General features: G+C 45.4%; 1 protein-coding gene across 1 annotated transcript in view; it reads right to left on the reverse strand.

Annotated features, from left to right (window-relative positions):
• STAC (SH3 and cysteine rich domain) overlaps nucleotides 1-15458 on the reverse strand; it is a 50324-nt gene that overhangs the window by 10824 nt on the left and 24042 nt on the right. Inside the window, exons 3-7 of the mRNA XM_056857731.1 lie at nucleotides 13600-13681; nucleotides 12126-12241; nucleotides 8536-8617; nucleotides 5007-5077; nucleotides 2014-2102 (exon numbers count right to left, since the gene is read on the reverse strand). Coding sequence (XP_056713709.1) covers nucleotides 2014-2102; nucleotides 5007-5077; nucleotides 8536-8617; nucleotides 12126-12241; nucleotides 13600-13681 — 440 coding nt within the window. The remainder of the gene's footprint in view (nucleotides 1-2013; nucleotides 2103-5006; nucleotides 5078-8535; nucleotides 8618-12125; nucleotides 12242-13599; nucleotides 13682-15458) is intronic.

Here is a 15458-nt window from a genome sequence, read left to right on the forward strand (position 1 = left end):
GCCCCCCATGAAGGGCCCAAGCAAGTAGTAGGCCTCAACCCATGTGAGCCACCACTGCTGCTGGAAGCATGCTGCTAGAGTCCTAGATGGGACAGGTATAAGCTGTGGCAGGAGACTGCCCTTCTTCTTTCCCCCTTCCTTCAGAGGGGGCGGGCATGGGTGGTGCCTGGTCATAAGAACATAAGAAAGGCCCTGCTGGATCAGACCAAGGCCCATCAAGTCCAGCAGTCTGTTCACACAGTGGCCAACCAGGTGCCTCTAGGAAGCCACAAACAAGACGACTGCAGCAGCACCATCCTGCCTGTGTTCCACCGCACCCAAAATAATAGGCATGCTCCTCTGATACTAGAGACAATAGGTATGCAGCATGACTAGTATCCATTCTAACTAATAGCCATGAATACCCCTCTCCTCCATGAATATGTCCACTCCTCTCTTAAAGCCCTCCAAGCTGGCATCATCACCACATCCTGGGGCAGGGAGTTCCACAATTTAACTATGCGTTGTGTGAAAAAATACTTCCTTTTACCTGTTTTGAATCTCTTGCCCTCCAGCTTTAGCAAATGACCCCGTGTTTTAGTATTATGGGAGAGGGAGAAAAACATATCCCTGTCCACTCTCTCCAAACCATGCATAATTTTATAGACCTCTATCATGTCTCCCCTTAGCCGCCTTCTTTCCAAGCTAAACAGCCCTAAGCGTCCTAACCACTCCCCATAGGACAGTTGCTCTAGTCCCAATGGTCCAGGGCAGCTGCCCTGTTGTCCATTGGCTAAGACTGCCACTGCTGGAATGTTCCCTATCAACGGGAACAGATGCATCATCTGGTCCTTTGAAGCCAGAAGTGAAGAGTTACCCTCCATTCAGGGGACAACTTTTAGTCCCCGTCCTACTCCTCAAGACCAAAGATCTTAAATAAGATAGTAGAAAGCACTTTGGTGGCTACTGGGCAAGCACAAGACCTTCAGCTCTCATCTTCCCCAGCTGGTCAGGAGGTGCCAGATGAGATAACTGAGTGGTAGGATGCGGCACTAGGTGGAGGCGGCAAATCGTGCCTCAGCAGTGTGATGCTGGGTAGCTGTCAGGGTGATTCACCTGCTTGCTCTAGATCTCAGTTCAAAGATTTCACCCATCTTTAAGGCAGGCTACATATTATGCACTTATCCATGCGGTGATAGCCCAATAGCCCTTCTTTTAAACAGGAAAAGATACTTTAGGAGCAGAAGATTGGGAATGGAGAAGTTGTAGGAAACTTGTGCAAATATGTTTGAAACCTCACGTGAGGGAAAAGTTGTTTGAGAGAAGGATGATTTCATGAGTGGGGAAAGGAGTGAGCCCACCCCTACCACACATTGCTTGTCTTATCCCAATGACCCCTACGGAAGTTAAAAAGGACCGTGGGACTATTATTTTGTGTGTAATGTGTAGCTTACTCCTTGGGTATACATCCATATCAGAAAATGAGCCAATAATGAAATACACCTTTAGTTAACAAGGAGTGATAATGATGGCAAGTTGGAGACCATTTTTCTGTGGATTTTCACAGAGCTAAATTTCCTTATTTAAACTTTAACTGTTATGAAAACCTTGACTATTCTATTTATGACACAGACTAGTGTGTTGGTAACAAACCTGAGTCTTATAACGTATATGATGGAGTCACTCAGGAGGATCTTCTCAGGTGAACAAAGTATAACTTCATTCAGAAAGAACAGAGTATAACTTCATTCAGAACAAAGGGTATGAGGTAAAGAAAGGAGAGTGAGGCCCACAATAGTCTTTCATAGCAGTGCTCAGAACCACTGATCTAGAACTACTCCAGATTCTGGTACACTGGTACTACAAAACATGGAATAGATTTCTGAATATAAGACAGTCTGTGAATTAATTAATGTACTTGATCCTGATCACCACAGAGAGGGAAGCCTAGCCATTCTCCATCCACTACCCACAATTCCATGAACACACCAGGTCAGATCTGTGCCATACAGCTCAAGTACGGAATAACTTTACCTCATTTCCAGATCTTCATTTTCTTGTGGTACAAATTTGTACAAGGCAACATAGGCATTCATCTGCATTGTGTCTTTATTAAGAGATCCCTTCAGAACAAAGAAAAAGAAATGCTAATATATATTACTTTTGTAAATGTAGTGTTTTCAGTAGAGTAAAACTGAAGACAAAGCCAGATTTCAACTTATGTTTTCAATTAGAAATTTTTGTTTATAGAACAATGAGGATCTAAAGCCAGGTTGGGCTGGAACCTGTTGGAGTTTTTGGTTTTAAAATACTTTTGGTGACAATTACTACTCAAGGGTCTTTGGAGACCATTATTCAAAGTGAATGAGGCACTTGCTCTCTGGATTATGGCAGTGGAGTCTATGCTCTGCAATTCAACCCTTTTATTTTTTAATACTAATCAGAGCCCCATTCTCCTGCACCCAAAAAGATATGGAAATTGCTTCTCCATGGTGCAATCCCAAGCAGCCTGACAGTTTATCATAAATCATAAATCTGTTTCTGGGTTCAGGGGTCTTCCCGGAGAGTTTAAAAGAAACAGTGGTAAGACTGCTCTTGAAGAAGACATCTCTGGATCCTACAGATCCATCCAACTACTGCCCAGTTTCAAATCTGTCATTCTTGGGCAAGGTAGTTGAGTGGTGGCAGATCAGCTCCAGGCTTTCCTGGAGGACACATCGGCTTTGGTCCCATGCTTGATCTAACAGAAGCGTTCAGCATTGGTCGATCATGATCTGTTGACCCACCGCCTTGCCGATGTTGGCATTCGTATGACAGCCCTGCAATTGTTGATGTCATTTTGGGGACAGAAGATGGCACAAGGGGGGGAGGATGTTTCCATGGTACCCCTTGGTATGTGGGGTCCCTCAGAGGGCAATTCTCTCCCCAATGTTGTTTAGCATCTATATACGTCCCCTCACCCAGATGGTCTGGAGTTTTGGGCTGGGCTGTCATCAGTATGCTGATAACACCCAGATGTATCTGTTGATGGGCGGCCTCCTGGATACCACCCTGGATATATTGGCCAGTTGTCTGGAGGCGATAGCAGGATGGTTGAAGCAGAGTTGGCTGAAATTGAATCCATCAAATTGAATAATCAAATTGAATCCATCAAAGATGGAGAAAATGTGGCTGGGCCTGGGGGATATGGGGTTGGGGGGCGGGCTCCCAGATCTTGATGGGGTGCAATTAATACCAGCATCTTCCGTCATGAGTCTGGGTATGACTTTAGATGCCTCCCTCACAATGGAGGCACAGGTCACTGCTGTCGCCAGAATGGCGTTTTATCATCCTTATTGTGTCCTATTTGGTCATTGTAAGATTTTACATCAAATGTGTATGAGTTTCATGTATTTACTGACTGTGAATGACTCACCTATGTTATAGGCCTTGTTTTTAACTTTACTGTGCACCATATTAAAATTTATATATTTGTAATTTTAGCATTTCCTAGCTCAACCTCTTTGGTTTGGTTTCATCATCTTCGCCAGGCAAAGCAGCTGGTCCCCTTATCTATCTCTTCCTGACAGTGATCCGTGCAACAGTCACCTCCACATTACACTACTGTAACTTGCTCTATGCAGGGCTGCCCTTAAGACTGGTCCGGAAACCTCAACTGGTCCACAATGCAGCGTCACGGGTCCTTATGGCGACCCCATGGAGATCACATATTTGACCAGTGCTCTGCCAGCTGCACTGGCTCCAGATTGAAGACTGAAGCATGATTAAGGTTTTAGTATGGACTTTTAAAGCCCTGAATGGTCTGGGACTGTCCTATCTGTGGGACCGCCTCTCCCGTTATATCCCCCAAAGAGCGCTTTGCTCTGCTGGAGAAAATCTGCTGGTGATCCCTGGCTTGAAAGGCATCTGGCTGTCCTCAACCGGGGCCAGAATGTTTTCGGCCCCGGCCCCAATCGAGGGGAACACTCTGCCAAGTGAGATCCGGTCCCTGTGGGGCTTGAATCAATTCTGCAGGGTCTGTAAGACAAAGTTGTTCCACCGGGCATACGGCTGAGGACAGCAAGTTTCTATTTTGATGGCCTCCGTATCGCTTCCTTCCCCTCATTCTCTTCTGTTGCTGGGAATATTTATAATTATTCGTCTTGTCACAAATTAAGGGCACTGGTCGATTTTATCTGATGCTTTAATTAAATTATATACTGTACCCGGGTTTTTAATTGTATAATTGCATAATGCTGTTGTAAGCCACTTCGAGCCCGGCTTGTCGGAATAGAGCAGCCTAAAATCTAAAAAAATATTGTTATGATTGTAAGCACATAGGAATTGTGTCGACATGGCTAATTATGCAGGTCTTCCCCATCCATCAATCGTAATTAGGGTTGCCAGCTTTGGGTTGGGAAATACCTGGAGATTTTGGGGGTGGAGCCTGGGGAGAGCGGGGTTTGGGGAGGGCTACAGAGTCTCCAGGGGAATTGATTCTGACCATCTGGAGATCAACTGTAATAGCAGGAGATCTCCCTGATCATAATGCGTATACTCCCATTGCCTTGGCCGAGAAAGACTTTTGATTTTTCGAAGCAGGAAAGCTAAGAGAGAGAGAGAGTGAGAGAGAGAGAGAGAGAGAAAGAGAGAGAACCCCAATTGATACTCTCCCACTCTTTTCCCAAGCAACTCTCCTTTATTTTTGGGAAGACAGCAGGGAGAGCTCACTAGATCCACTGCTGGGGGCTTCTAGAAGTGACACTCCTGACATCCTTGGGAATATCATTTCCCTGAGCAAGAGAGAGCAGTGTTCAAATCTCCATTTGGCCATGATGCCTGCCAGAGTCCTTGTCCCAGACACTCTCTCTGAGCCTCGCCTACCACACAGGGTTATTGTGAGGATAACATGAGGCAGGAAGACCCACATGTTAATGCCCCGAGTTCCTCAGTAGAAGGGCAAGATAAAAAATGCACTCGATAGGTAGGTGCAAAATCAAACCTCTTCAGTACAATATGAGCTTGTTACTGTCTTATTGAAAAGCCACCTGTATGAGGGAGTTTATGTTCTTCGGTTCATCTCCGAAATCTGCTGTACCGTTTAACGAGTAGGTAAATACTGTAATCAAAGAGACAAGAAACAGAATTGTTGTTAATCCAGCTGCTAAAACAAGCCAGTCAGATGTATGGCGTATTTGCTTATTCTAATTGCATCCTTTTAATTTCTCAATTTCGCTTAGGGTTGCCAATTCTACCTTAGGAAATTCCTGGCGATTTGGGGGTGAAGCCTGGAGAGTGCCGGGTTTGGAGAGGGGAAGAGTCCTCAGCCAGGGACATGGCCACAGAGTTCACCCTCCACAGGAGCCATTCTGGGAGATCTCCAGGCCTCTCCTGGAGGCTGGCAACCCTACTATCTTACTCTCATTCTGAGGAGATTTGGAAACTTTCACCATCACCAAGCAGAACCTTCTTGGAATGAAATAGTCAAGGTTCACCCCTTACCATCTCCAGGACACCTTAGGTAGAGGACTGCTAGCACTGATCATATTGGTGTTTTAGCAAAATTTCTTTACAAATATGAATGAGCTGTTTCTTCTTTGATGTATGGTGTAATAAAAAAGTTGTGGATGAAGGGGGAAAGCAAGTGGTAAATATTTTGTGTCAAAAAGTTCAGCTCATGATATATATATATTTCTCCATTTTTCAGATACATACATTTTTCTGATACATTTAACAGTATATCTTTGGGTTTCAGAGACCCACAAAATTGGTTTGGGATTGTTGATATTAGGATTTACAGTCAACCAAATTTCTGCATACCTACATCTAGCGATACATCCCCACCATTGGTATGCCACCGCTATTCTAAAGTCTTGGTTCGGGGTGTTGACATGGCAACACACCACAGCATCAATTCATAACATTGAAATTATTAATAGAATCAACTTGGCTTCTTATGGAAATAATTCCATAATCAAAGGCCCTGGCACACTGTGCTGCTGGTGGGAAACATTTCCGTTAACTCTTTGTAACTCTAGATGAAGTCATTGTCTGTGGAAGCAATAATAACAATCACTATTGTGCCCGGAGCGGGAACTAGCCAGAAGGGGAAGGAGAGAAGTACAACACAGACACACCAGACTGGAAGAAATCAGGCCACCATTTTAATTAGGGTTGCCAGGTCCCTCTTTGGGGTTTGGTGGGTTTGGGGGCAAAGCCTGAGGAGGGTGGGGTTCAGGGAGGGACTTCAATGCCATGGAGTCCCATTGCCAAAGCGGCCATTTTCTCCAGGGGAACTGATCTCTATCGGCTGGAGATCAGTTGAAATAGCAGGCGATCTCCAGCTATTACCCGGAGGTTGGCAGCCCTAATTTTAACGATTACAGGTTCCTCAGCTCACAGCCCAACTGCTGACAACGCAACCCCTCCCCCCCAACCTGCCTGCTGGGGATAACCAAAGAAAAAGAGACCCTGTTTTGGCCTGTTGCCACTTCTTGTAGGGTGTGGTCAGACTCTGTACTCGCAGACGTAGCAAAGAGGACTGGCAACATCTGAATTAAAATTTGAAAAGATGGAGTGGGTATGTGGGTTTTGCTGGCAGAGGGCTCTGAATACCCAGCCTGCCTGCAGCCTAGGGTTGCCAGGTTGGCGTTTGCTGCGGGCAATTGCCCCCCAATCCGCCATGCTGCTTGGAGTGGTGATTGCGAATGCAGCTGTGTTCGACACATTTATGTCACTTCTGGGGTTAAACCCAGAAGCGCCATGGTTGGGATTCTTCATAAAATTTTCCCTATAAATGTCACACATTCACCATGCTATCAGGTTGCTCTCCAGACAATACTGGGGTTCTCCAGCTCTTGCAAGAGATAGAATAGCAGTCTCCAGTGCCTTAGTAAACTGCTGAGTTGGTGCTGGCTCTATTAAGCTTTAATAGGTTTGACCCTAGGCTGGGTCAGAAGACAAGATGGTGGTGTGGTGCAAAAGTTAAGGCTAGAAAGAACCTTGCTGCACGTCCCCAAGAGGCCATTCTCTGCAAGCTTTGTGTACATAGGTTCAGTTTATGCACATCTGAAATCCACTGCATTAATGTACCACAGAGGAACTGGCCTATGGAATTCAGATCCTTCTCCATGCGCCAGTTGTTAGCACAGGGCTAAGAGTCATGACAGAAGTGGTCACCTGGTACTGGATCAGACAACTGTCCCTCAAATCTACTGGTTTCCATGTGTTTGCATCCTAGAGGCCTGTGGAAACTTTGGGAACAAGACAAAAGCTTTACTGCTTCCACAATCTATGCAGACTCATTAAATCTACAATGAGGAAAATTTCAGAGTAGCTACTTTATAATTTATATGCTGAGCTTCTGAAAGGAGAGTTGTAAAGAGATCCGGCACTGATCAAAAGGACTGTTGACATGCTCTCACTGATGTTGGTTTGGAGATTTGACAAATGCGCTCACAACTCTGTCAGCAAGCTTCTGGTACAAACAATGCCAAGTTGTGCAGATTCCATTTCCAGCAGCTCCTTTTAATCTAAAACAGGTAAAGCTGTACACAGAGATCTGAAGACATTTTATCTTGATCAGAATGATTTGCTGTCTGTAAGGATGAAACTCTTAATAGGTGAGATATGTGTTCCTGAGATCAGGAAAATAAGAACTATTTAAGGCAGGGGTATCAAACATAAGGCCTGTGGGTTTGCTTATTTATTTATTATTTCAACTTCTACCCTGCTCTCCCTGGCCAAGGTTGGGCTCAGAGCGGCTTACAGAGGGGTATAACATCCCCTTAAATAGATAAAACCTTAAAAACAACATTTAAAATAGCCCCATAAAACAATCATACCTATCAGAAATGTCTTAAGTTATGTGGCGCCTCTGAGGTGTAACATAAAGCTATATCTGGCGAGCAGATGGATAAGATCCTAAGCTGCAATATAGGGGTTGGATTTGGCCCATTGAGAGCTCTTATCTGGCGCGTGAGCCAGCCGAGGCAGCCACCCCCCACTCTTGATCTGGCGAGGCATTGCCTGGTCTGACCAAGAGGCATTTATGCCATATCTGGCCCTCATAACAATTGACTTTGACACCCCTGATTTAAGAGGTGAAACCTTTGGGAAGACAGCAGGGGATGGACCATGGCTCAGAGGCAGAGCATCTGCTTGGCATGCAGAAGGTCCCAGGTTCAATCCTCAGCCTCTCCAGCTAAAGGGATCAGGCAGTAGGTGATGTAAAAGACCGTAGCCTCACAGTCTGGGAATGCACTGCCAATCAAAGTAGACAATACTGACCTTGACAGACTATTGGCCTGACTCATTATAAGACAGCTTCATGTGTTCAGCGGGGAGTGGAAAACCAGCCCTATAAGCCTTGGTGGGAGAGCTGCGATAACTCCAAAATTTGGCTTACACTTCAAGCAGACTAGAAAACCAACTGCGTGTATGACTAATTTCATAAATAATGTTTGAACAAATGGCAGATGATTGACGGAAAAGTCCTGTGACGAAAAGAGATGGAAATGATCACGGGCCTTCAGTTGGAACATCAGAGATCATGGAGAATGTTAACTTCACACTTACCACTGTTGCTGCGTTTCCTGATGACATCACACATGCTTCCCGGACTATCCCCTTCCTCGGGAACCTCTGCCAAGTCTGACGTCTACAAGAAAGGAAGAGGAGGAGGAAGAGAGTGAAAGTGAGCAAGGAGGTGAAATCAACACATCAGAGATTTTATGCACATGACAACAGCTTGGTGTGGTGGCGGTGCGGAGGGAATCAGGTTGAAGTGCCAGCCCTGGTGATCACGCGCTAACCAGAGGCGGAATTATTCAAACACACAAGGAGAGAGCACTCAATGGAACTTGGACACTGAGACGTTTAAGCGAGCGTACACAAAAGGCTCTTTTTTGACTTGGGAAAGGAAATAAAGGGGAACGGAAGAAGAAGAAGAGTTGGTTTGTATGTGCCGAGTTTCTTTATCACTTAAGGAAGACTCAAACCGGCTTACAATCACCTTCCCTTCCCCACAACAAACACCCTGTGAGGTAGGTGAGGCTGGGAGAGTGTGACTTGCCCAAGGTCACCCATCTGGCTTCATGTGTAGGAGTGAGGAAACCAACCTGGTTCACCAGATTAGCCTCCGCCGGTCATGTGGAGGAGTGGGGAATCAAACCTGGTTCTCCAGATCAGAGTCCACCGCTCCAAACCACTGCTCCAAACCACTGCTGGCTAGTGTTTTAGCAGATACTTTGAATCCGACTAGGTTAAGCTACACATCGTAACCCCAGCAACTAGTCGTAACAAACCGGAACACAAATTCTTCCGTTACTAATACAATGACTGTCATTATGGTGGTGGAGGGAACGCAAGGCGGGAAGACAGCATGCTCCCAAGTCCCCTGGAAGTGAGTCACTGTGCAGATACATATTATATCCTCCAGCAAGATCTTTGTCGCTCTGAGTCAGGTCACCCTCTATTAAGGGGAGGAGTGCATTATATTCTTCTCACTTCACAGGTGCCATTGAAGTGCTGGAGATCAGCTGTAATAGCAGGAGATCTCCAGCCTCCACCTGGAGGTTGGCAACCTTAGACATATTAAATCTGCTGAACAGTTCAATCGAATGCTTGTTTACCTGGCTGTAAGCCCCCTTTGCGGCAGCCTGGACCAGACAATCTTTGAAATGCTCTGAGACAACTGCAGACACAGGGATGAACAGGCTGGTGCTTAGGGGAAAGTTTAATATACCGCTGTGTGTATTATTGTAATGTTTCAAAATAATAAGGCTCTGGTTTAAAATGTTTTCCTGAACTCTCACAAGTCCTGCAACCCTACCTTTCTCCGTCATCTTGTCCATGTATATTTTTCTAAATAGGCTGCGGTCTTGAGTGCCAAACTCTTATGCGCAATCCGTTACACAGCAGCCTGACTCGCCAAGGAGTAAATCCCACGGCCTGTTGGCATTCTGTGCGTACACCTACCCGCCATCTGATCAAAATTTCAAGGCAAGCTGACAATATGTTCATGTTTTGTAGGCTTGAGTAATCGTTCTTTATTGAACGTAGTACGTGACTGATTTGGCAGGCAATAATTACATTTGTGGAAATTTGGGGTGAATTAAAGGAACAGAAAGGAAGGATCACGAGAGCGGCACAGAGCTGGTTCTGCCTGCAGGAGATATCAAACTGAAAAAGTAAGTGAAATAGTCTGTAATAGGGCTTTTTGAGAGCCAGCGTGGTGTGGTGGTTAAGAGCGGTGGACTCTAATCTGAAGAACCGGGTTTGATTCCCCATTCCTCAACACGAGCAGCGGACTCTATTCTGGTGAACTGGGTTGGTTTCCCCACTCCTCCACATGAAACCTGGAAGGTGACCTTGGGCCAGTCACAGTTCTCTCCGAACTCTCTCAGCCCCACCTACCTCACAAGATGTCTGTTGTGGGGAGGGGAAGGGAAGGCGATTGCAAGCTGCTGTGAGACTCCTTAAAGGTAGAGAAAAGTGGGGTATAAAAACCAACTCCTTCTTCTTTATTGTATGTGTATGCAGGCTTCCACAGAAGTCTTTTCCATATGGAGGAGTTCTGTGATACACAGAGCCAAAGAAGGGCATCTTGCCCTTGTCCTGTAAGGACATGAAATCTTCAGGCCAGGTCTCTCCTCAGAACTACACGTGTGTGAGCGCGTGCACATCTGCATGCCTATGTGTGTAATACCAGTCTCAAGAACTAAAGGTGCATTCAAGACAGACTGAGGGGCAGGCGAGGATAATATCAAACTTAGAAAGTGACAGAATTATAGCAGAAGAGGAAGAAGAGTTGGCTTTATACCCCAATTTTCTCTACCAGATTAGAGTCGGCTACTCATGTGGAGGAGTGGGGAATCAAACCCTGTTCTCCAGATTAGAGTCCACCCCTCTGAACCACTACATCACAATCCCACCTGCATTGCATATAGTTTTTTTTTTTTTTTTGCAGAAGCAAGCATTTCAGCTGTTTTGAAACGGCTGGTTTCCTCGTAATTATCAAAAATAGTTCTGGCCCTGTTTTTCCTTGTGGAATTTCAGTGTTCTAAATCAAACCTATAAAATAGGATTCCCCATCTGCTCCATTTCTGTTTCTCTCTCATGCAGTCACATAAAAGATTGCCTTTTTCGTTTTGCTTTGCATACCAGCCAGATTCTATCACAGAATGGAGTCTGCTTGGTGGCCTTATAATTTGAATTTTGTGACTATAGCGCCGGTTCTCCAACTTCCTTCAGTAGTCTGAAGGCCTCACACTCTCTTAAGTTATTTTGTCTACTTTTATATCTGGAATGCCCTCCCAGAACACCGGTAGGTGCCATTCTTCTTTGGATTGCTCCTCAAATTTCACCTTTCTCACATAACTTTTGCTTAACATTTCATTCCTTAGCCCAGATGAAACAAAGTAATTTGAATAGTAAGCTATATTACATTAGTTATATTACATTATAACTATTATATTTTTCTACATCCTTCATCCAAGGAAGTAAGGGAGGTGTATATTGTTCTCCTGTGCTTCATTTCACACTCACAATACTCTAGTGAGGAGGAGAAGGAGAAAGAGAAGAAGAGTTGGCTTTTATATGTAGACTTTCTCTCCCACTTAAGGAAGAATCAAACCGGCTTACAATCACCTCGCTTTCCCCTCCCCACAACAGACACCCTGTGAAGTAGGTGGGTCCGAGAGAGCTCTAAGGGAACTGTGACTAGCCCAAGGTCACCCAGCTGGCTTCATGTGCAGGGGTAGGGAAACCAACCCAGTTCACCAGATTAGAGTCTGCCGCTCATGTGGAGGAGTGGGGAATCAAACCTTGTTCTCCAGATCAGAGTCCACAGCTCCAAACCACTGCTCTTAACCACTACACCACGCTGAGGCAAGTTAGGATGAGAGAAAGAGAGTGACTGGTCCAAGGCCAACCATGCGAATATTCTAAATAATCAATAATAAGCAAACCAGTACGCTCCATAGTTATGTAAGGACTTGAACCTTCGTCTCACCAGTCCTTGTCTGATACTCTCTCCATCTGAATCTCAAAAGTGTGCCTAACATATTTGGGAGGGGAAGAGAAATTATTGTATGGAAGACAAGCACCACCACAACCCACATCAGGCAGTAGTGAACAGATCATAAAAAAGACACAAAAATAATTACAGAATTCCTCTTTGGTGAATCAGAGCTACTCCCAGAACTGCCTTTCTTGGTTTTCTGGGCCAAGGAAGTTCCAAAGCGAAGTGCTTCATAGACAGGGTCGACTTTATTGCCACAAGCTACCAAAAAAGAGAGAGAGAGAAACACAGAAAAATATCAAGGCAAGACTCAGCAGGTGCTTTGCTGCCCTAATAAACAACATAACATCTTTTCAAGATTTAAATTAGCTCTACATCCTGAGCAGAGGACCAAAACAGATGTTCACCAGAGGAGCTGGTCTGAGAGCCTTGGTCTTTGAGGGGAGGGGCTGTGGTTCAGTAGGTGGCAGAAGGCCCCAGGTTCAATCCCCAGCATCTCCAGTTAAAGGGACCAGGCAAGTAGATGGTGTGAAAGATCTCTGCCTGAGACCCTAGAGAGCCGCTGCCAGTCTGAGTAGACAATACTGACTTTGATGGACCAAAGGTCTGATTCAGTATAAGGCAGCTTCATGTATTCATGTGTCTATAATGGACATCAGAAAAAGCACTGGGTAAAGGCATGATTTGAAGAGGGCAAAATGGTGGAGAGCTGAAAGGTGCTTAACCCTTCCTATGCCCACCACTTTTTTCATACTGCCCCCTATTGCTTTCCTCTGGCTGGGGGCTCTCGATGTGTATTCGCAGGGGGGAACGACTGCCCTTGCTGAGACTGAGGAACACTCCTCCATGGATTGCATCCTATGGGTCTTTTCTATCAGTCCTCCTGCTACTGCTTGCAATGGGACCCAAAGTTTTCCACCTGAAACAGCCCCATTGTCTCACTTCACGGGGTTTCTGCATTAATCCTTAAGTACATAGGAAAGGCCATGCTGGATCAGACCAAGGTCCAGTAAGTCCAGCAACCTGTTCACAAAGTGGCCAACCAGGTGCCTCTAGGAAGCCCACAAACAAGACAACTGCAGCAGCATTATCCTGCCTGTGTTCCACAGCATGTAATACAGTGGTTCCCCTGGGGAATTCCCTCCTTGTTGAGAACCCATGTTGTAATATAATAGGCATGCTCCTCTGATCCTGGAGAGAACAGGTATGCATCATGACTAGAAGCCATTTTGACTAGTAGCCATTTTGACTAGTAGCCATGAATACCCCTCTCCTCCATATCCATTCCCCTCTTAAAGCCTTCCAAGTTGGCAGCCATCACAACATCCTGGGGCAGGGAGTTCCACAATTTAACTATGCATTGTGTGAAGAAATACTTCCTTTTATCTGTTTTGAATCTCTCACCCTCCAGCTTCTTTTTTAAGATCTTGATTAAATTGGAGAGTCACCTGTCATCTCCCACAGTGGAGTCCACACAACTTCACATTCCTTTCACTAGTACTACTTCTTCTATCTTTAAGGAAATCAGTCCAAATTCTGCTGAAAACAAGCATTACTACCAAGCGGAACCATTTGATGCCACAATGTGCAGAATGGGGGGAAAATCCATCTACACTTACCGATAGGCATGACCTCTTTGATGCAGCCAAATTGCTCGTGGATGAGTAGCGGAGAGCTGTAGTAACGCCGAAAACCCTTTGGCTAGAGGGGGAGGGAGAGAATGTGAACATGTGACAAGCATGTCATCCAACATGGTTAAATACTGATGCAATGGGGTGGATTTAACTATCCTTCAAGGAGTCTTCCTCTGGCCTAAGGAGACTTCCTCCAACTTAAGTGGGTCTTGCTCTGTTGGATCAGCCACATAATGTGGAGGAAGTCTCCGAATGGAGGGAGGCTTCAAAGCTGAGCCAAAAAAAAGATGGGTTGTTGTTGTTTTGCTGTCACAGCTGACTGATGGGAACCCCGTAGGGTTTTCACAGCAAGAGACATTCAGAGGTGGTTTGCCATTGCCTTCCTCTGCATCCCGACCATGGTATTCCTTGGAGGTCTCCCAGCTAAATATAAGCCAGGGTTAGGGCAGAGAGTGTGTAACTGGCCCAAGGTCACTCCAGCAAGCTCCCATGTCATGAGTGGGGATTGGAACCTGGGTTTCCCAGGTCCTAGTCTGACATCTTAACACTACATCATGCTGGCTCCCAAAGATGGGGTATAAATATTTTAATTAATAAATACATAAACTTTGGTCAGTGGAGTGGTAGGATGGGGTAGGATCCACCCCAAGTGATATTGTGAATCTTCTAGATTCTCAGTCTCAGGCCTTCAGGTGTCATTCCATTTGCGCATGGGCATCAACCTATGTTTGTGTTAGCATACTTATACCCTGCTTGTGGAAATGGTAGTAAAAGTGCCAAAAGGGGTCTTGAAAAAAAATCCTCTCCAAGAAACCACCACAGCATCATCTAGTGTATTGCTTATGCTAGCGATTTAATTACTGAGCCAATTAATTATCTAATTAAAATATTTCTACTCTTAGCTCAAGGTGGCTGCAGCATGAACAGAACTGCACTTAAGTCGTTGTCTGTATTCCGGGCATGCTGCTTAAGACCCAAGCCTCAGTTTTAATGTCATGATCTTATTTTTCAATGCCAAGTTCCTCCTTGTTGCTGAATATGCATGAGACCCAAATAATAAGATTATACATTCATTATAGCACTTCAGCATTTATGCGGAGGAGAAACGCAGTTCATTTTTAATGGGAAGTAGTTTTCCCTTCCTGGTTGAGCCTTTCCCCTTCCCTTCCTGATCATGCCAAGGAAAATTATTCCAAATATAGTACATTTTCATCCTGCCCTTCCTCCAAGGATCTCAGAATGGCGTTCATGGGTCTCCTGTGCTCATTTTATCCTCACAACAACCCAGGGGAGTAAGTGAGTGACTGTAAGAGTGGCTGACCCAAGGTCACCCAGTAATTTCATAGCAGGGCAGGGGATTTGAATTCCAAGTCTCCCAGAATCCAGCCACTTCAAGCAATGCACCACAGTGGTCTCTGCTGCTTGCTGAACCTAAGCAGGCCTAGATGGTCAGCGCCTAGATGGGAGATGGGAGAGCTCTCAGGAATCCCGTGCCCACTGCCTTGAGTTCCATGATGGAAGAAACACGGGCGAGAACTACAATGCTACACAATACAATGTTTAATAGCAAATCCCGGATGTGTTTTGTTCATTATCTTCAGGCCAATTTATTTAGGAGTGAATTAGGCTCATTGGCTTGGAAACCAACCTGGTTCACCAGATTAGCCTCTGCCACTCGTGGAGGAATGGCGAATCAAACCCGGTTCTCCAGATCAGAGTTCACCGCTCCAAACCACCACTCTTAACCACTGCATCACGCACCAAAAGCCATTGTGAGAGGAGGAGGAGCAATTGAGGAGCTAGCATCTGGGTCATAACTACAGTTGCCAACCTCTAGGTGGGGG

This window comes from Euleptes europaea, chromosome 11 (assembly GCF_029931775.1).
Source record: "Euleptes europaea isolate rEulEur1 chromosome 11, rEulEur1.hap1, whole genome shotgun sequence".
Classification (NCBI taxonomy): Eukaryota; Metazoa; Chordata; class Lepidosauria; order Squamata; family Sphaerodactylidae; genus Euleptes; species Euleptes europaea.